Raw genomic sequence first — 23,315 nt, 5'->3', positions numbered from 1 at the left:
AAATCAACATTTTTAGAGTATTACAAGTCTCTAATTCTTTTTAATAACATCATTTCTTGAATAGGTGTGGTAGAAAAGACGGATGAATGGATTAAAATGCGTGAGAATGTTTTGTATTTTGAACGTTATTTTTCACATCGTGATTACATCCATACATCCATCCATCCATCCATCATCTTCCGCTTATCCGAGGTCGGGTCGCGGGGGCAGCAGCCTAAGCAGGGAAGCCCAGACTTCCCTATCTCCAGCCACTTCGTCTAGCTCTTCCCGGGGGATCCCGAGGCGTTCCCAGGCCAGCCGGGAGACATAGTCTTCCCAACGTGTCCTGGGTCTTCCCCGTGGCCTCCTACCAGCTGGACGTGCCCTAAACACCTCCCTAGGGAGGTGATTACCAGCGGAATTATTCATTACTTATCGTGTTAAGCAATGTCAGCTAAGATTTATCTGAGAGCCAGATGCAGTCATCAAAAGAGCCACATCTGGCTCTAGAGCCACAGGTTCCCTACCCCTGCTCTAGAGAGCCACTAGGGCGGCGCTAAAGAGCCACATGCGGCTCGAGAGCCGCGGGTTGCCGACCCCCGGTTTAGAGGAACCTGCTTGTCGTGACGGAGCGGTTGTTGCTGGACACACCACGGACTCTTGGGAGAAGTAGAAGTGCCGCATGCCTGCCGACCCTTTTCAGTGGAGGAGGTGAAGATATCTACAGTTGTGATCAAAATTATTCAACCCCCACACAATTTTGGTGTTTTAGCAAGTTGGACTTTAATTCCGTATTGTGTTTATAGTCATATCAAATAAAGGTGTGTCATATAGACAAATGCAACTTAAATTGTAACACTGTATTGTACAAAATACCAAAAAAGGACTTTTTTTTAAATATCTCATTGACCAAATTATTCAACCCCTTGAAGATCATAACTCCTAAGAACAAAGTTTGAATGAGGTCTTTTCAATCAGGTGTTGAAAACACCTGTAGATGTGATTAGAACCATAACGAGCAACAATTAAACTGATTGAAAAAGACTGTGACGCTCAGCTTCTTATAGATGGTCAATGGTGTATTTGCAACATGGTGAAGTCCAGGGAGTGGTCAAAGAAGTCAAGAGAGGAGGTCATTTCTCTTCATAAGAAAGGATATGGATATAAGAAAATAGCAAAGACATTACACATTCCAAGAGATACAGTTGGGAGCATAATTCGCAAGTTTAAAGCTAAAGGCACAGTGGAAACACTACCTGGGCGTGGTAGAAAGAGGATGGTGTGTGCGTACAGTGGTGAAAAACCCCCGGGTAACAGCTGAGGAACTACAACAGGACATTGCAGAGGGGGAAACGCAGGTTTCGTCCCAAACAATAAGGCACGCACTACGAGATGAAGGCCTCCATGCCAGAACTCCCAGGCGCACCCCACTTCTGACTACCAGGCACAAGTAAATAGACTCCAGTATGCCAAAAATCATCTGGACAAACCCCAAAGATTTTGGGAAACTGTTCTATGGAGTGATGAGACAAAACTGGAACTCTTTGGGCCTATGAATCAACGTTATGTCTGGAGGAGAAAAAATGAAGCTTAGAAAGAGAAGAACACCTTGCCTACTGTTAAGCATGGTGGGGGGTCAATCATGCTCTGGGGCTGTTTCTCTGCCTCAGGTACCGGGAATCTCCAGCGCGTTCAAGGCATTATGAATTCTATTTCCTAGCAGGATATATTAGCTGCAAATGTCATGAAGTCAGTGAGGAAGCTGAGGCTTGGGAGACGTTGGACCTTCCAACAGGACAAGGATCCCAAGCATACCTCCAAATCAACATCAGAGTGGTTGCAGAAGAAGGGCTGGAAGACTCTGGAGTGGCCTTCACAGTCGCCAGACCTAAATCCTCTAGAAAAGCCGTGGTGGGACTTGAAGAAGGCAGTTGCAGCACGCAAGCCCAAGAATATGAATGAACTGGAGGTCTTTGCCCAAGAGGAATGGGCTAAAATACCTGTAGATGCTTGCAAGAAGCTTGTGTCCGCTTATGTATCACCTTTGAAGGATGTCAGTACTGCCAAAGGCTGTTTTAAGTACTAAAGATGCATGGAACTAGGGGGTTGAATCATTTAGTCAATGAGATATTAAGAAAAATGTCCTTTTTTGGTATTTTGTAAAATACGGTGTTACAATTTAAGTTGCATTTGTCTATTTGACACATCTTTATTTGATATGACTATAAACAAAATACGGAACAAATGTCCAACTTGCTAAAACACCAAAATTGTGCGGGGGTTGAATAATTTTGATCACCGGGGGGCGCTGGCGCCTATCTCAGCTACACTTGGGCGGAAGGCGGTGTACACCCTGGACAAGTCGCCACCTCATCGCAGGGCCAACACAGTAGGGCTGGGCGTATCGATAGTATCGATACTGGCGTGATGGTATCGATACTTCACCAAATTAAGCAAATCACTCGGATTTAAAACAAAATGTGAGCGCAGCGCTCCTCACCACTCCACCCTCCTCCCTAGTGATGGGTCGTTTGCGAACGATTTGTTCGTTCGAACGAATCGTTTGAGTGAACGAACTGAATCACTTAATGAAATGATTCGTTCTTTTCTCAGTGCATTTGAGTTCAGCCGCGACTGTCATTTGGAGGGATTACAAGACTCACTGATGTCTTAGTGTTTGTGAACAAAGGTCGCCTGAGCAAATAACATAAATATGAACACAATCAACAGATCATTACAAGTGAACGGACAGCCCAGTCCTCTTTGAACGGGGGGGGGGGGGGGGGGGACCTGAGCCTGTATTATCTATTGAAAATAGTTGTTTCGGTGTTTAATTCATGAATATGACGTTAGACACGTTATAATGACGTGTGTGTATGTGTTTGTTTTTTTCTTTTTTAATATTTTTTGTATTCTTATTTAAGCTATCTTCTTTTTTGACTTACACATTTAATTATATATTATATTACTTTTGTAATAAATATTTTATTTTTTGACTTAAATCGTTGTCCTGTGTTGTATTATTATCATAATCAATTAATAAAGGCAAAAGTACAAATTTGTTTTTCAAAAGTACCGATACCCCGAAGCCCCCCCCCCATCAGATGACGACACTTCCGGTATCGGATCGGTATCGATACCCAAATTTGCGATATTGCCCACCCCTACAACACAGATAGACAGACAACATTCACATTCACACACTAGGGCCAATTTAGTGTGTCAATCAACCTTTCCCTTCGCAAATTATTATTTTTATTAGCGCAGGTCTAGAATAATTAGCATATGCCTACAATTCGTCACCGGTGACACTTCACCTGTCATCATTTCAAAATGGAGGAGGCTGAATTCAATCATTTGAAATCGCATAAAGGGAAGAAGATTAAGAGCTATTCAGTAAAATTTAAGGTCCAAGCTATTGAATATGCTAAAAAGAACAGTAAGCAGCTATGTTTTATTAATATACCGTAGCTGCGTGTGTCAAATATGAGTCAATAAATGACTCCCGCCTCCTGGTGGTAGAGGGCGCTAGTGATCCTTCTTGCGACTACTCGGCTGCAGAAGAAGTGACAACAAGCAGCAAGAGTGAGCAGCGATGGTTTATTTTTTCCTCTCGCTTGCACTTTTAACATGAAGGATTACATATCTAAAATAAAAGTTTTCCAAACTGGACTTTCAATCGGAGCAGGAGGTAATAAAGGAAGATCTCCATCGAGACAAAGAGACTTTTAAAACTGAAGAAAGATAAGGAAGACTTCTATAAACAAGTTATCGATGCTTTTGCTCAGAAGGAGCTGCGCATGGACTTCATTTATAAGTAAAGGTAAGGGGCGGTATAGCTCGGTTGGTAGAGTGGCCGTGGCAGCAACTTGAGGGTTGCGGGTTCGATTCCCGCTTCCGCCATCCTAGTCACTGCCGTTGTGTCTTTGGGCAAGACACTTTACCCACCTGCTCCCAGTGCCACCCACACTGGTTTAAATGTAACTTAGATATTGGGTTTCACTATATAAAGCGCTTTGAGTCACTAGAGAAAAGCGCTATATAAATATAATTCACTTCACAATTCACATTTAAATAAATAAATAAATTAATGGGTTGTACTTGTATAGCGCTTTTCTACCTTCAAGGTACTCAAAGCGCTTTGACACTACTTCCACATTTACCCATTCACACACACATTCACACACTGATGGAGGGAGCTGCCATGCAAGGCGCCAACCAGCACCCATCAGGAGCAAGGGTGAAGTGTCTTGCTCAGGACACAACGGACGTGACGAGGTTGGTACTAGGTGGGATTTGAACCAGGAACCCTCGGGTTGCACACGGCAACTCTCCGACTGCGCCACGCCGTCCCCGTCCACTTCACCATAATAACGTTTTTTTATTAAATGTGCTTTTCATTAAGGTATCCTTACATCACACTCAAATGTATAAGCGCAGGCCTAAATTTACCGCATGCCTTTGGTAAGCGCCGGAGTGAGAAGAAGTTTTAAAATAATTAGCGCATGCTTGCCTTTACCGCATGCCTTTGGTAAACGCCGGAGTGAGAAGAGGTTTTAAATTAATTAGCGCCCCGGCGGCAATTCAAGGAAATACGGTACCCACACTTTTACTAAATCATACCGTAAGTCTTCTCCAGGGATAAAAAGTGAATTAGTGAATTATATTTATATAGCGCTTTTCTCTAGTGACTCAAAGCGCTTTACATAGTGAAACCCAATATCTAAGTTGTGGGTGGCACTGGGAGCAGGTGGGTAAAGTGTCTTGCCCAAGGACACAACGGCAGTGACTAGGATGGCGGAAGCGGGAATCGAACCGGCTACCCTCAAGTCGCTGGCACGGCCGCTCTACCAACCGAGCTATGCCGTAACTTCGACTCTACTAACATTGACTTTGACTCGAGTATATCAATGGACCTGCACTTGTGTTTTTGACTGAGTGACATGTGATTAGTAATCAAACATTAACAATAGCAAGGTAATTAGTATAAGTAAGAGTGAGGTGAAAGTGGTCCTTACCTCTCCGTGATGGTACGCAGACATCTCCGCTACTGAACCAGCCAGCTGAGCAACTTTCACCTCCCTCTTGTCGTTCCTCTTCAAGCAGGTGAAAAGCACTTTTCTCTGGCCGGGCTTTAGTCCTAAACATCGAAACGAGACATATTCACAATAGTGAATGAGAGTGTTGTGCTACTGCCTGCGTCATAAAGAAAACATCAGCAACATTTAGGGAAGACTCAATCCCTTTAGAACACAATTATTTTCCTAATCACTGCTACATTCATGTATAAGTAAATAAATAATACTCATAATATTATATGAGGTGAAATGTCGGAGTAAATGTATATAAGTTAACACACAACTTGTTTCAAATGAGTTCAGGTTGCTCTGCGTGGAGACAAAAGCTGTCTTTGATCTTATCAAGCTAAAGGCAGACCGGCATGTAAGCCTCCCCTGCGCCGTAGAGGTGTCGGTTTCTCAGATCTTGGACAGCCACAGGAAGGACCTTGTCATGCAGAGAGGGGGCAAACCTGACACCGCTCCAAGCACCCTTTTGTTTGAACTGTTTATGACCCAGTGTAGCTGATGTTTATGACCCCTCCCTTTAGAAGCAGCTGCAGCTATGTAATCAGTAAATGCCCAAATAAAGGAGGCGGGAGGTGACACTGTAGAGTAGACCTGGGCAAAATAAGGCCCGGGGGCCACATGCGGCCCATTAAGCTTTTCAATCTGGCCCACCGGACGTTCCTAAATAATGTTTTTAGATCTTTCAGATGGAAAGTATAGCCGCCGTTATAATGTGCGGGGATGTTTTCAAATGACCGTTAAATCTTGAACTATACAAAGTATTTCAATGGTTGGAATCTGCCCTTTTGCATGATATACTAGTTACTCTGGTAATCTAATTAGTCACTATGGTAATCTACGTCACAGCAGCTCAGACGAAGCACCAAGCCGTGTGGGCGGGGAGCGTTTCCAGAGTGTCAGCCTGAAATGCGGGTGTCAGGGACAGACGCGGAAGTAGATTTTTACAACAAAGTTCTAAAACTTAGTGATATATCAGATTGTAGGTGGGTTCATTTTACCCTTCGCGTTCATATTGCGCTGTTTGTTGCATTTTTGTTGCGTTTCGCTTGATTCTAAAATATGTGGATGGAGAGGGGGTGTGATGTTCACATATTTGTCAATATTCAGTGTTTTATCGTTCATAGTTAATATTGTAAATCTCACATTCTTTATTTTCATGTACATTCTTGGTGTCTCATTCAGTTAAAAAATGTTAAATTCCATTCCGTTTTTTTACGGCGGTTTGTCATGACGTTTTTAAGCAGTCAATCAGACATTATTGCGAGGTTTTGTATCAGTGTTCCTAAAAATCAGATATATACCGGCCCCCAGACACCTTTTTTCTCTCTAAATTTGGCCCCCGAGTCAAAATAATTGCCAAGGCCTGTTGTAGAGGGTGCAGGTCCACACGCATGCTCCTCATGAGCTAAATTGAATACTGTCTCTGTTTGATTCCTTGCTTCTTGTCTTGTTTGGTATTTTAATGTTTGAACCTGACATGAAACGTTTAAGAAAGTTAAGATAATTTGATTTAATTTGTAGTTTGAAAAGGATTTCAAATATCCTCTTCATATATATACATGTCTTTGTTCTTGCCTTACATGGAAATAGGGTCACATAGAAATAGATCAGGGGTAGGGAACCTATGGCTCTAGAGTCAAATGTGGCTCTTTTGATGACTGCAGCTGGCTCTCAGATTAATCTTATTTTACATTGCTTAACACAAGAAGTAATGAATAATTCCACTGGTAATCAGTGTTAAAAATAACGTTCAAAATGTAAAAAATTCTCACGCATTTTTATCCCTCCATCCCTTTTCTACCACAGTGTTTTTCAACCTTTTTTGAGCCAAGGCACATTTTTTGCTTTTAAAAAATCCGGAGGCACACCACCAGCAGAAATGTATTAAAAACGAAACTCAGTTGACAGTAAAAAGTCATTGTCACAAATGTTGGATACGACTTTAAAGCATAACCAAACATTCATCAATATAGCTCTTGTCTCAAAGTAGATGTACTGTCACCACCTGTCACATCACGCCGTGACTTATTTTGAGTTGTTTGCTGTTTTCCTGTGTGTAGTGTTTAAGTTCTTGTCTTGTGCTCTTATTTTGGTATTTTCCTGTAGCAGTTTCATGTCTTCCTTTGAGCACTACTTCCTGCATCTACTTTGTTTTAGCAATCAAGAATATTTCAGTCGTTTTTATCCTTCTTTGTGGGGACATTGTCAATTGTCATGTCATGTTCGGATGTACATTGTCTTTGCTCCACGGTAAGTCTTTGCTGTCGTCCAGCATTCTGTTTACTTTGTAGCCAGTTCATTTTTAGTTTTGCTCTGCATAGGATTCCCTAAACTTTAATGCCTTTTATTAGGGGAATTAACCTTTTGTTTATTTATGTTTTAAGCATTAGACATCTTTTTTTTTACCTGCACCCTGCCTCCCGCGGTTTCCGACATCTACAGAGCAATTAGCTCTAGACAGCACCGACCACTCAACAACACCACATCATTTGTGGGGCGGCATAGCTCGGTTGGTAGAGTGGCCGTGCCAGCAACTTGTGGGTTGCAGGTTCGATTCCCGCTTCCGCCATCCTAGTCATTGCCGTTGTGTCTTTGAGCAAGACACTTTACCCACCTGTTCCCAATGCCACCCACACTGGTTTAAATGTAACTTAGATATTGGGTTTCACTATGTAAAGCGCTTTGAGTCACTAGAGAAAAGCGCTATACAAAAAATATAATCCACTTTATTTTCAGACTGTAATTACTGGTTTGCAAAAAATATTTTTAACCCATATAGGTGAAATTAGATAATCTCCCACGGCACACCAGACTGTATCTCACAGCACAGTGGTTGAAAAAGACTGTTCTACTGCACCTGTTTTACATAAAAATGCACACATTTAGTTGTATTCAATGTTTAAAAAACATTATATGGTTCTCAAGGAAATACATTTTAAAACATAGCTCTCTCAGCCATAAAGGTTCCCGACCCCTGAAATAGATCATACAAACCATCAACCAGAGACGGAATGGATCTCTCATTGTCAGAGTTGGAGAAGAGAATCAGCTCCTTGTTGATGAAGTCGTTGTAGGACAGATGTCTGGCTTCCGTCCCGTAAAGGTATTGCTGAAATGAAGACAAAACAATCAACAATGACGTGATAACAGCTACTGGTGTCCGGTATCGGTATCAGACATTGGTCCAACGTCAACAATAAAATGTGCAAAGAATTATGCATCAAAAAGGTCCGATTTAAGCAGTACATTCCAGGCTACGCTCCAGCAATTCTTTCCAGCAGTTATACAGATCCCAACAGCAGTGTGATAGCAAAGAAGTGGTAGCAGCGGTGTTGGCTTTTAGGCCTATCTGCCTAAAAGCGGGAAAAAAAGGTGGGGTATGAGGAAATAGTCTGCCTCAAAGTGGACAAAAAGGTGAGGTATTAACTTGATCCATTGCACTTGTCGCCCACATCTGCGGTCCCCTCCAAGGTTCTGCATTGTATCCCATTGGCTTGAGTTTTTCCTTGCCCTTATGTGGGATCTGAGCCAAGGATGTCGTTGTGGCTTGTGCACACCTTTGAGACACTTGTGATTAAGGGCTATATAAATAAACTTTGATTGATTGATGTATGAGGATGTAGTCTGCCTAAAAGAGGAAAAAATGTGAGGTATGAGGAAAAAGTCTGCCTCAAAGTGGACAAATGGGTGCGTTATGAGCAAGTATTCTGTCAAAAAAAGGGGAAAAAAGAGCGTTATGAGGAAGTAGTCTACCTAAAAGTGGGAAAAAATGTGAGGTATGAGGAAATAGTCTGCCTCAAAGCGAACAAAAAGGTGCGTTATGAGGAAGTAGTCTGCCTAAAAGCGGGAAAAAGGTGAGGTATGAGGAAATAGTCTGCCTCAAGGTGGACAAAAAGGTGAGGTATGAGGAAGCAGTCTGCCTAAAAGTGGACTAAAGGGTGAGGTGTGAGGAAGTAGTCTTCCCTAAACTTAAAACAGACAAAAAGGTGAGGTATGAGGAAGTAGTCTGCCTAAAAGTGGACTAAAGGGTGAGGTGTGAGGAAGTAGTCTTCCCTAAACTTAAAACAGACAAAAAGGCAAGGTATGAGGAAGTAGTCTGCCTAAAAGTGGACTAAAGGGTGAGGTGTGAGGAAGTAGTCTTCCCTAAACTTAAAACAGACAAAAAGGTAAGGTATGAGGAAGTAGTCTGCCTAAAAGTGGACTGAAGGGTGAGGTGTGAGGAAGTAGTCTTCCCTAAACTTAAAACAGACACAAAGGTGAGGTATGAGGAAGTAGTCTGCCTTAAAGTGGACTAAAGGGTGAGGTGTGAGGAAGTAGTCTTCCCTAAACTTAAAACAGACAAAAAGGTGAGGTATGAGGAAGTAGTCTGCCTAAAAGTGGACTAAAGGGTGAGGTGTGAGGAAGTAGTCTTCCCTAAACTTAAAACAGACAAAAAGGTGAGGTATGAGGAAGTAGTCTGCCTAAAAGTGGACTAAAGGGTGAGGTGTGAGGAAGTAGTCTTCCCTAAACTTAAAACAGACAAAAAGGTGAGGTATGAGGAAGTAGTCTGCCTAAAAGTGGACTAAAGGGTGAGGTGTGAGGAAGTAGTCTTCCCTAAACTTAAAACAGACAAAAAGGTGAGGTATGAGGAAGTAGTCTGCCTAAAAGTGGACTAAAGGGTGAGGTGTGAGGAAGTAGTCTTCCCTAAACTTAAAACAGACAAAAAGGTGAGGTATGAGGAAGTAGTCTGCCTAAAAGTGGACTAAAGGGTGAGGTGTGAGGAAGTAGTGTTCCCTAAACTTAAAACAGAAAAAAAGGTGAGGTATGAGGAAGTAGTCTGCCTAAAAGTGGACTAAAGGGTGAGGTGTGAGGAAGTAGTCTTCCCTAAACTTAAAACAGACAAAAAGGTGAGGTATTAGGAAGCATTTGGCCTAAAAGTGGACAAAAGGGTGAGGTATTAGGAAATAGTCTGCCTCAAAGTGGACAAAAAGGTGAGGTATGAGGAAGTCGTCTGCCTAAAAGTGGACAAAAAATGTGAGATATAATAGAGTAGTCCTTCTCAGAACTGACAAAAAGGGGAGTTATGAGGAAGTAGTTTGCCTAAAAGTGGACTGAAGGGTGAGGTGTGAGGAAGTAGTCCTCCCTAAACTTAAAACAGACAAAAGGGTGAGGTATGAGGAATTAGTCTGCCTCAAAGTGGAAAAAAATGTGAGGTATAATGGAGTAGTCCTTCTCAGAATTGACAAAAAGGTGAGTTATGAGGAAGTAGTCTGCCTTAAAGTGGACAAAAAGGTGTGGTATAAGGAAGCAGTCTGCCTTAAAGTAGACAAAAAGGTGACATATGACGGACTAGTCTGCCTTGTGTGTGCTTGATACATTAAAAACTAAAATAAATATTACAAATTAAATCCTGTATAATACTTGATATGGTTTATTTCTGTAAAACTGCAAAGACAGGAAGGGACAAGTGCAACAGTCAGAAGGATTTCAAGCTTTGGCTTCTCCTTGGCACTACTCCTAGCTAAAGGCTGGGCAGCAGTATATCCAAATAGATGCATGACCCCGTAAACCAGGGGTGCCCACACTTTTTCTGCAGGCGAGCTACTTTTCAATTGACCAACTCGAGGGATCTACCTCATTTATATATATCATTTATATTTATTTATTTATGAAAGAGACATTTTTGTAAACAAGTTAAATGTGTTTATGTGGTAAACTGTATTTTTCATGTTTTTCTGTGTTGTTTTGCACATCATGTTTTACTCTCACTCTCGCCCACAGTCTGGAGTGCAGCTGACGCTGGGCAATCGTGCACACCTGAAAGCTGATTAGGTGGGCTATTTAGTCTGGGTGCTGACGGCCTGTCAGGGCCGGAACTTTGTATCCACTGCAAGTACTCTCACACGTGTCTTGGCATCCTACAAACCTACAGTCTTTCAAGTCTGTTTTTGTGCTCCTCTCAGGTTTGCTTATTTTATATCCTAGCTTCGTCTAGCGTTTTCTGTTCATATTTTGATTGTTTGATATAGTTATTTATTCATGGTGTGTTTTGTATTTCCACCATCGCTTTTTGTTTTTTTTGGCTACGTTCCACTTCCACCTAAATAAAGGAAGAATTTACTATATCATTCTACGTCTCTGCATCCTTGGGATCCACTCTCCAAGTTACGTAACAGAAAAGTTCCGGCCAGCTATATGGAACCCGCAGAGACCGATCCCTGGAAAAGGGCTTTTCAAGGCCAGGCCCAACGCATCAGTCAGCAGGGGGACCAGCTAGACCACCTGGGCCGGGGCCTACAGAGTCTGTCGGAGCGGCAAGACGCCATGTTGGAGCGTATGAACGAACTACTAGCCGCCGTCGTTCCCACTTCGACCACTGGACAAGACCCGGCACCCGCTCAGCCCATGCCACCCGCTACAACCACCAATATGCGGCTATCCCGTCCTGAACGTTTTTCCGGAGATGGGGATGACGTAAGACACTTCCTGACACAATGCGAACTACACTTTGAGCTTAACTCTTCCGCTTTCACTTCTGAGCGAGCTAAAGTTGCTTTTGTCATCACTCACCTGTCTGGCCGGGCAGGCACCTGGGCTACTGCTGAGTGGAACCGTCAGACCACCACCATTTCCTCATATGCAAGCTTCTCCAAAACTTTGAAACAAATCTTCCAACAACGGCTCCCAGGCAGAGAAGCAGCGAGATCCCTCTTCCGGCTGCAGCAGGGGTCACGACGGGTCGCGGAGTACGCGATCGAGTTCCGAACCTTGGCCGCCGATTGTGACTGGGGTCCTTCGGCGCTGTTAGACGCTTTCTTCATGGGGCTTGCGGACGAAATTCGGCATTTATTAATCCCGATGTCACTGCCGACGGACTTGGACTCTCTCATCGAGCTGGCTGTGCAGATCGACTTCCGCCTACGGGAAGAGAGAAGGGACCGACGAGGGAGACAAGCCCTGCCTAACAGCCACTCAGCGCCTGCCAGACCAAACGTCTACAAGACGGAGCAATTCATCCCCGAAGACACCTTCCCCCCGTGGCAGAGAGACGAACCGATGCAATTGGGTGGTCGCCGACTCTCCACCGCCGAAAGGGAGCGCCGTCTTCGGCTTCATCTCTGCCTATACTGCGGGGATCCTGGTCATCAAATCTCCCGCTGCAAGGTACTACCTCATCCTACCACACGGCCACGATTGCGCACGCAATCACCCGATGAAACGTCCACCAGAGGTCGCCGTTCTCCTCCATTGGCCGCAGGCAGAATGCAACTAAAAGGTACTTTGTATTGGTCTAACCAACAAATAGACATTTCTGCTCTTATTGACTCTGGGGCAGATGACAATTTTTTGGACTTTGAATTTATGAAACGTCATTTGATTCCTGTTATAAAATTGCATGAACCCAAAGAGGTGTATTCTCTCGATGGGCGCCTGTTAGCCAGTATTACCCACCAGACCCACCCACTCAACTTGCACTTGTCTGGTAATCATAGTGAAAAAATAATTTTTTATATTATGCCTTCACGGTCCGCGCCCGTCATTTTGGGAATAACCTGGCTACAGAAACACAATCCGCACATAGACTGGTCTCGTGCTGCTATTATTAATTGGAGTGTTACTTGCCACACACATTGCCTCCGTTCTGCCACAGGTTCTCACACACCGCCACCTATCGCTATCATAGAGAACATAGACCTGACAAACGTGCCTAAGAACTATCATGACTTGAGAGCGGTGTTTAGCAAGGATAGTGCATTTTCACTTCCTCCCCACCGACCATACGATTGTGGCATCGATTTGCTAGCCGGTGCGGCGTTACCATCAACCCGCTTATACCAAGTATCGAACACTGAACGTAAAGCGTTGGAGGAGTACATCAATACGTCTATTGCCGCGGGTCTCATTCGTCCTTCGACCTCACCTGTTGCCGCGGGGTTTTTCTTTGTCGAAAAGAAGGATAAGTCCCTACGGCCGTGTATTGACTACCGCGCCCTTAATCAGATTACAATCAAGAATAAATACCCTCTTCCACTTCTTGATTCGGCCTTTACTCCCTTACAGACTGCTAGATTTTTTACTAAACTCGATCTCCGTAACGCTTACCATCTCGTTCGCATCCGAGAGGGGGATGAATGGAAGACCGCATTCAACACTCCACTCGGACATTTTGAGTATCTTGTCATGCCTTTTGGACTCACTAATGCTCCCGGCGTGTTTCAGGGTCTTATTAATGACATTTTTCGGGACATGACAGGTCAGTTTCTTTTCGTTTACCTGGACGATATATTAATTTATTCATCTACTTTTGACGAACATGTGCAGCAGGTGCGGTTGGTTCTTCAAAGATTACTTGAGAATAAATTGTTCGTCAAAGCGGAAAAATGCGAGTTCCACTCTTCCTCCATTCCCTTCCTAGGGTTTATCATTGAGGAGGGTAGACTCAAACCTGATCCCTCTAAAATAAGTGCAGTTGTAGACTGGCCCATTCCGGTGTCCAGGAAGCATCTTCAGAGATTTTTAGGATTTTCAAATTTTTATCGGCGATTTATTCGAAACTTTAGTCGTGTCGCGGACCCACTTACGAGGCTTACGTCTACTAAGGTCCCATTTGAGTGGACACCCGAAGCCAATTCCGCGTTCTTGAGGTTAAAGGGATTGTTTACCTCGGCTCCTGTTCTATGTTACCCTGACCGTTCTCTCCAGTTTTTTGTTGAAGTAGACGCTTCTGATTCAGGTGTAGGGGCCGTACTCTCCCAGCAATCCGTCCTCGACCAGAAGTTGCATCCCTGTGCTTTCTTTTCTCGTCGCCTATCCCCTGCTGAGAGGAACTATGACATTGGCAACAGGGAGCTTCTGGCAGTCATCCTGGCTCTTCAAGAGTGGAGACACTGGCTGGAGGGGGCGGAGCTTCCATTCACGATCTACACGGACCACAAGAACTTGGCCTACTTAAGGACCGCACAAAGACTGAACCCACGCCAAGCCAGGTGGTCGCTATTCCTGAACCGTTTTAATTTTGTCATCACTTTCCGACCTGGTTCTCAGAATGGGAAACCTGACGCCTTGTCCCGTCTATACTCTTCGTCATCTGAGAACTCCTCACCTCAACCTATCATCCCACAAAGACACATCATCGGGGGACTTCAGTGGAACATCGAGCAGCAAGTCCTAGAGGCCCTAAGGTCGGACACATCACCTCGGAGCTGTCCACAAGGTCGGCTATTTGTGGTTCCTCGGCTCCGCCCCAGCGTTCTGGATTGGGCACATGGGTCCAAGATTGCTTGCCACCCAGGTATTCGTCGCACTGGCTTCGTCCTCTCCCAGCGCTTTTGGTGGCCATCCATTTTGGCGGACACTAAGGCTTTTGTGGCAGCATGTCGGATCTGCGCCCGGAACAAAGCATCCCACCAGGCCCCGGCAGGACTATTACATCCATTGCCCATCCCTTCCCGCCCATGGTCTCACATTGCTGTGGACTTTGTCACAGGACTGCCTCCCTCTGAAGGTAACGACACCATTTTGACCATTGTGGACCGGTTCTCAAAGATGGCCCATTTTGTGGGTCTCCCCAAACTACCCTCAGCCCTCGAAACAGCCCAACTATTAGTACTTCATGCTTTCCGGCTGCACGGCATCCCCTCTGATGTGGTATCTGACAGAGGGCCACAGTTTTCCTCGGCCGTCTGGAAGGCATTCTGCGAATCACTGGGGGCCTCTCCTAGCCTATCCTCCGGCTACCACCCACAGAGCAATGGTCAGACTGAACGGACCAACCAAGACCTGGAGGCGGCAATTCGGTGTACTTGTCATCAACAACCCTCAACTTGGTCTGAGACCCTTCCATGGATCGAATACGCTCACAATTCCCTCATCAGTTCTGCCACAGGCTTGTCGCCATTTCACGTCACCTACGGTTTCCAACCACCTCTTTTTCCTTCTAACCAGTCTAAGGCCGACGTTCCATCCGTTACGGCACACCTGCGTCGAGCTCACCAGGCTTGGCGCAACACCAGGGCAGCACTACAGAAGACATCAGCCAGGAACCAACTTTTAGCCAACCGACATCGCACTCCAGCCCCAAACTACCAGCTGGGACAGGAGGTCTGGCTATCATCTCGGGACTTACCACTTGCCACCGACTCTAGGAAACTGGCTCCCAGGTTCGTTGGACCATATCAAATCGTCAAGATTATTAACCGTGTTGCAGTCAAGCTCCGCCTCCCAAGGTCTCTCAAGTGCCATCCAGTGTTTCACGTTTCCCGCATCAAGCCTGTCTCATCCAGCCCGCTCAGTCCTCCCGAGGTACCACCCCCTCCACCCAGGTTGATCGAGGGTCACCCAGCTTTCACAGTTAACACAATCTTGGATGTGAAAAGAAGAGGTAGAGGTTTCCAATACCTGGTAGACTGGGAGGGGTACGGTCCAGAGGAACGGTCATGGGTTTCAAAGTCTCTTATTTTAGATAAAGATTTGATTAAGGATTTTTATATTCGATTTCCAGACAAGCCAGGTAGGCCGCCAGGTGGCGTCCGTTGAGGGGAGGGGTACTGTGGTAAACTGTATTTTTCATGTTTTTCTGTGTTGTTTTGCACATCATGTTTTACTCTCACTCTCGCCCACAGTCTGGAGTGCAGCTGACGCTGGGCAATCGTGCACACCTGAAAGCTGATTAGGTGGGCTATTTAGTCTGGGTGCTGACGGCCTGTCAGGGCCGGAACTTTGTATCCACTGCAAGTACTCTCACACGTGTCTTGGCATCCTACAAACCTACAGTCTTTCAAGTCTGTTTTTGTGCTCCTCTCAGGTTTGCTTATTTTATATCCTAGCTTCGTCTAGCGTTTTCTGTTCATATTTTGATTGTTTGATATAGTTATTTATTCATGGTGTGTTTTGTATTTCCACCATCGCTTTTTGTTTTTTTTGGCTACGTTCCACTTCCACCTAAATAAAGGAAGAATTTACTATATCATTCTACGTCTCTGCATCCTTGGGATCCACTCTCCAAGTTACGTAACAGTTTAATGATAATACAAGCATGTGTAACACATATAGATGTCTTTCTTTCACGAAGACAAAAATATAAGTTGGTGTATTACCTGATTCTGATGACTTGCATTGATTGGAATCAGACAGTAATGATGATAACGCCCAAATTTTCAAATGGAGGAGAAAAAAAGTTGTCCTTTCTATACAATACCACATGAAAGTGGTTGGTTTTTGGCATCTAATTCATCCAGCTTCCATAAACTTTACAAGAAAAACATTGGCGGCAAATTCCGTAGCTTGCTTGATTGACATTCACGGCACCCGAGGGTCTTGTGAGATGACGCTGGCTGCTGCCAGTTCATTATTATGAAAAAATGACAGAGAGGAAGGCGAGAAACACTTTTTATTTCAACAGACTTTCGCGCCGTCCCTTCCGTCAAAACTCTAAAGGCCGACTGCACATTTCCTATCTTCACAATAAAAGCCCTGCTTCATGCTGCCTGCGCTAACAAAATAAGAGTCTCAGAAAGCTGGCGTGCACAAGTGATGTGCACGCCAGCTTTCTGAGGGATCGCTTGTGCACGCCAGTTTTCCGAGACTCTGTATTTAGTTAGCGCAGGCAGCATGAAGCAGGGCTTTTATTGTGAAGATAGGAAATGTGCAGTCGGCCTTTAGAGTTTTGACGGAAGGTACGGCGCGAGAGTCTGTTGAAATAAAATGTTTCTCGCCTTCCTCTCGGTCATATTTTAATAATAATGATCTTGCAGCAGCCAGCGTCATCTCACAAGACCCTCCGGTACCGTGAATGTCATTTAAGTGACGTCTTGGTGAAGATTGATGATCACTAATTTTTAGGTCTATTTTTTTTTTAAAAGCCTGGCTGAAGATGGACTGACACACCCCCCGCGGTCGACTGGTAGCTCGCGATCGACGTAATGGGCACCCCTGCCGTAAACACTTCCTGTACAATGTGATTATGAAAAGACATAACACCAACCTCAGGCAGCCCGTGCATTCTTCTTTGTCGTCTGTCTTCCATGAAATTGGTCAGCCACTCCTTCCTGTCATCGGTCTTCTTTTTACTGAAAGCCTGAAACAAGAACAAGTGTCGCTGCTTGCTCACAACAAATCTACATTTCTGTGCCAAATATTAGGACATAAGTCCTCTATCATTTAAAAATGGCTGATTAAACTATTTTATTTCAACCTTCAAGTATTTCTTTGTATTTTCTCACATGGGGACCAACATAAATAATTAAAGATACATGTCATTTTGAACTGGTCGCTACATTTTATTTTTAAACTAAATGGTATGGCACATGTTTGGAAACTGACATTTGGGCTTTTTTTTTTTAATTTTTTAAATGGTTTTGTTTTTGAATGTTTTTGTGTTTTTTTTTAATGTTTTGTGTTTTTATATGTTTAATGGATCTTAAGGTCTGCAATAAAGATTGATGAAGATGTTAATGATAATGGTATGCTAACTATGATTTAGATAAATAACCTAATTGCAAATATTTTGCCAATATGGTCATGTCATCACTGATATCTTCAAACAAGTTGTATTTCTTTTAAATAAATACACAAACCAACACACAATATACTCTCTTTGGCAGAAGAAACAAATATTGTTCTGGCTTTTTAAGAGACATATCACAGTAAATTAAAGTGTTTAAATTAGGGCTGGGCAACGATTAAAAATTTTAATCGAAGTTAATCGCACTATTTCTCCGATTAACTGCATTGTATACGCAAAGCCCAATAATGAATTCAAAAGTAGTGTGTAGTGCACCTTTATTGGAATATTCTCCCACATGAACAAAAGCGCCAAAACATTTGGTGTGCAAACACAATTTAAATCAGTCCTTTTAAACAGTAGCAGTTAAATAGCATATTTTATGAAAATCAACTCCAAAAATGTAAATACAAACATTTAAGCTTATTACTACCACTGCCAGGGTATTTAAGTTATCCTGTTTGTTATGGAAAATAAATATAATCTACATACAAATCTCTGAGCCACAATCATAACATCTGAACAGGCAATTTCTGAGGTAACAGCAGAAACATTTTTTTTTATCAGGGATCTTATGTTTAAAAAACCTATATTATAGGTAGTGGGCTGTTTTAGGGAATTTTTGATCAAATTATCCGTAGTAGCAATATTAATAATGTTGTGTTTATTCTGCGTAGTGCACTTAAAATAATTATGACCATATCTAGGAATTGATATGATGGGAATTTTCCGATTGTTTGCTTGGTGCTTTGATAAACTGAACGCATATACATGGTACTATATTGTGATGTTATGAGCCAGGGGAAAAAAGAACTACCCTACCCAGCATGCAACAGGAGTGACGAGCATGCGCGGTAGCCCGGTATAGGTTGTGTCGCCATGACGGCATCTTGTATGTTGTGATATGCACGCTCTGAAAGTAAACGTTAAGAACTCAGCCAACACTCCTGGTCTGCATTATTGATAAATAGACAGACAACACATATACTCCGCTGCTTCACAGGCCGCTGGATGTAGCCGGCAAAGTATCCCCATGCTAGCTAGCCGGTCTAGCAGAGCACGTGTCATTCAGTCCAAAACGGCCCGATCTATCCACATCCAGAATTGTCTGGCGGTCGTAAGTGATCCCGGAGTGACCACGCTGTAAGTCAGCCATGAAATTTGCAGAATTGTCCGGTATTTTTGCCAAATGTTCCATCTTTACCAAGAGCCCCTCGACGCATCCGGGCGACGCCATCTTGTTAAGAAAAGGCGTTAACAAAATAAAAGCATGTAAACAACATACGCAAATGTGCGATAAAATAATTGTCGGCGTTAATAGATTGATGAGTTAACTCGTAATTAACGCATTCATTTGCCCACCCCTAGTTTAAATATATTCTATTTTCTTTTATTTGAATTTGTAAAAGTTTTATCACAGTGTTTTTAACATTAAAACAAAATGAGGGCCTGGGGACGTTCACACAATTATGGATCAAAATGTATTGTTTTAGTAACTGTACAGCAGTAATGATGATTTCAAAGGAAAAACTGTAGTGATTTATGCTTAAAATGAAGTACTGCAGTAGTAATGTTCATTGCCATTTCTGTGCTATTACTATCTTCATTGTAGGGATGTCCGATAATATATTCTATTATCGGCCGATAAATGCTTTAAAATGTAATATCGGAAATTATCGGTATCGGTTTCAAAAAAGTAAAATGTATGACTTTTTAAACGCCGCTGTGTACACGGAAGTAGGGAGAAGTACAGAGCGCCAATAAACCTTAAAGGCACTGCCTTTGCGTGCCAGCCCAGTCACACAAGTGAATGCAAGACATACTTGGTCAACAGCCATACACGTCACACTGAGGGTGGCCGTATAAACAACTTTAACACTGTTACAAATATGCGCCACACAGTGAACCCACACCAAAACAAGAATGACAAACACATTTCGGGAGAACAGCCGCACCCTAACACAACATAACAAATACCCAGACCCCCTTGCAGCACTAACTCTTCCCCACCTCAACTCCGCCAACCCAATTTCGCCCACCTCATTCTCCATATATCGCGGTGTAGGAGCCTAAATGCTGTTTAAGTTCATTTACATTTCATGGAAGGTGTTTTATGTTTATTCAGCCAAAATGAGACTATTTACTTTATTAGCATGCTTAGAATAATTATAAGTAGGGGTGTGGGCAAAAATCGATTTGAATACGATTCGAATCGAATACGTTGTGCGATTCAGAATCGATTCTCTCTTTTTTTTTTTTTTTAATCAATCCAACAAACCACTACTCAGTAATACCATAACAATGCAATCCAATTCCAAAAGCAAACCTGAGCCAGCAACACTCAGAATTGCAATAAACAGAGCAATTGAGAGGAGACACAAACACCACACAGAACAAACCAAAAGTAGTGAAACAAAAATGAATATTATCAACAACAGTATCAATATTAGTTATAATTTCAGCATAGCAGTGATTAAAAATCCCTCATTGACATTATCATTAGACATTTATAAAAATAATAAAAAAGAACAATAGTGTCACAGTGGCTTACACTTGCATGGCATCTCATAAGCTTGACAACACACTGTGTCCAATGTTTTCACAAAGATAAAATAAGTCATATTTTTGCTTCCTTTAATAGTTCAAACAAATTTACATTATTGCAATCAGTTGATAAAACATTGTCCTTTACAATTATAAAAGCTTTTTTTAAAAAAAATCTACTACTCTGCTAGCATGTCAGCAGACTGGGGTAGATCCTGCTGAAATCTATGTATTGAATGAATACAGAATCCTTTTGAATCGGAAAAATATCGTTTTTGAATCGATAATCACGTTGAATCGATATATAATCGAATCGCGACCCCAAGAATCGATATTGAATCGCATCGTGGGACACCCAAAGATTCACAGCCCTAATTATAAGGTACACTTAATATGTAATTATTACATTTGTCTAAATAATTTGATGACGTAACTCTTTAATTGCATTTATGGCAGAAGGATCTGTTTGGTAAGATGGTTTTGGACACAATGTATTGTGGGTAATGGCAGTCAGGTATGGGGGAATCGAGCCACACAGTTTTTTGACGTCACTCTTACTTTTCTAACTGTAATAAACTATCTTTATTTTGCCATTTATTTGTTCCAACAAATAAATGGCATACATTCATTCATACATACATACATACATTCATTCATACTATTATACATCCATACTATCATACATTCATACATACATTCATTCATACTATTATACATCCATACTATCATACATTCATTCATACTATCATACATACATACATTCATACTATTATACATTCATACTATCATACATTCATACTATCTTACATATATACATTCATTCATACTATCATACATACATACATACATTCATTCATACTATCATACATACATACATTCATTCATTCATACTATCATACATACATGCATACCTTAATTCATACTATCATACATACATTCATTCATACATACATACATTCATTCATACTATTATACATTCATACTATCATACATACATTCATACTATCATACATACATACATTCATTCATACTATCATACATACATACATTCATCCATACTATCATACATACATACTGTCATTCATTCATACTATCATACATACATGCATACCTTAATTCATACTATCATACATTCATACATACATTCATTCATACATACATACATTCATTCATACTATTATACATTCATACTATCATACATTCATACTATCATACATTCATACATACATTCATACTATCATACATATATACATTCATTCATACTATCATACATACATACATTCATTCATACTATCATACATACATACATTCATTCATTCATACTATCATACATACATGCATACCTTAATTCATACTATCATACATTCATACATACATTCATTCATACCATCATACATTCATACATTAATTCATTCATACCATCATACATTCATACTATCATGTATACTGTACATACATTCATTCATACTATCATACATTCTTACTATCATACATACATACGTACGTACATACATACATTCATTCATACTATCATACATACATTCATCATTCATTCATACTATCATACATACATTCTATCTATCATACTATTTAGCTGTGGTGCTAGCGGTGCGGTGCGAGTGGTAATATGAGAGAGAGAGAAGGTGCGAATCTGGTAACAAACGAAGGAAGAATTAATTCCCAAGAAAAACAGCAGGGGGTCCATCGTCTGGCGGTGATTTGGCTTCAAGCGGGAAGATGTTGAACAGACAACAGTAATATGTCAAGTATGCGGCAAAAGCGTTGCTACAAAAAGTGGCAGCACTGCTAATATGTAGCATCATTTAAAAAGTCACCCACTAGAGAATGAAAAGTGTTTCAATGTATTCGGTGCCACACCCACAAAATGTCCAAGCAACCATTTCCAGATCAACACCGTATGAAAAAAATATTCAATAACAGAAGGACATAACGTCCGCTAGAACCTACCACATAGTGAAGGATGTATACTATTTGATTTCCTATTATGCAGTTCATTTTTATTTGACACTTATTGAAATATCTGGTGTGACATCATGCACAAAAGTGCACTTTATTGGTTTTAAACTATTGTAGTGCCGTTCTGTACAAAAAGTGCACTTTAGTTGAGTGTTGTTTTGTTATGTCATCTTAGTGACATCATGCACAAAAGTGCACTTTATTTGTTTTAAACTATTGTAGTGGCGTTCTGTACAAAAAGTGCACTTTAATTGAGTGTTGTTTTGATATGTCATCTTAGCGACATCATGCACAAAAGTGCACTCATAGCTTGTCTTAAAACAGGGGTAGGGAACCTATGGCTCGGGAGCCAGATGTGGCTCTTTTGATGACCGCATTTGGCTCCCGGATAAATCTGAGCTGACATCGCTTAACATGATAAGTAATGAATAATTCCACTTGTAATAAGTGTTAAAAATAATGTTCAAAACATAAAACATTCTCATGCATTTTTAGTCCATCCATCCGTTTACTACCGCACCTGTTCAATAAGTTGTGTTAAGAAGTTATTTATTTATTAAAAGTTAGTGTGGGGCTTGGCCTCCTGGGGGTTCTTCAGACCACCAAGCACCGACAGGAGAGCCCGTTTCAGGGTTACACTTTTGTTTTATTTTTCAATAAGTCCCTCGGTTGCTTTCCAGCAATTGTCTTTTTCTCTTTCGTTCTCGCTCTGGCTCCAGCCCCAACCCCGTCTCTCCTCCTGGCTGCTGCTTATAACAGAGCGACAGGTGATTAGATAACAAGGCTCAGGTGGGCCATCTACGCAGCTCTCGCTGATTTCGAGGCCGGTCCTGGCACACCACAGTTCGCTGCAGGCCCGCGGGCCACGCCCCCTCCACGGTTACCTTCAGAATAGCAATGTTATTACAAAGAATAAGAAATCTATTATACTCTAGAAATGTTGGTCTTACTTAAAAATGCACTTAAAAATGTTCAGTGTTAAATAAAATATTATATGGCTCTTACGGAAATACATTTTAAAATATTTGGCTTTTTGGCTCTCTCACCCAAAAAGGTTCCCGACCCCTGTCTTAAAATGTCTCTGACAATCTTGCACTTTCTGTTTTGGAAATGACATGAATGTTTGTGCCACTGTGCCAATAACTGTTTCATAAAATGGACTAAGTTGTGATGTCCCTCTCTGCATGAAAGTTTAAAAGTAGCATACATTAATGCAGTATGAAGAAGAATGTTTGAATGTAGACACA

At 42.0% G+C, this 23,315-nt stretch overlaps 1 protein-coding gene across 3 annotated transcripts in view; it reads right to left on the bottom strand.

Moving 5' to 3' along the window:
- top2b (DNA topoisomerase II beta) overlaps positions 1-23,315 on the bottom strand; it is a 132,126-nt gene that overhangs the window by 50,395 nt on the left and 58,416 nt on the right. For all 3 annotated transcript variants that reach the window (XM_061882614.1, XM_061882616.1, XM_061882615.1), the window contains exons 17-19: positions 17,029-17,121; positions 8,061-8,175; positions 4,998-5,119 (exon numbers count right to left, since the gene is read on the bottom strand). In XM_061882614.1, the coding sequence (XP_061738598.1) occupies positions 4,998-5,119; positions 8,061-8,175; positions 17,029-17,121 (330 nt within the window). The remainder of the gene's footprint in view (positions 1-4,997; positions 5,120-8,060; positions 8,176-17,028; positions 17,122-23,315) is intronic.

Source organism: Nerophis ophidion, linkage group LG21 (genome assembly GCF_033978795.1).
Source record: "Nerophis ophidion isolate RoL-2023_Sa linkage group LG21, RoL_Noph_v1.0, whole genome shotgun sequence".
Lineage (NCBI taxonomy): Eukaryota > Metazoa > Chordata > Actinopteri > Syngnathiformes > Syngnathidae > Nerophis > Nerophis ophidion.
This window is presented reverse-complemented; position numbering and strand designations above follow the sequence as displayed.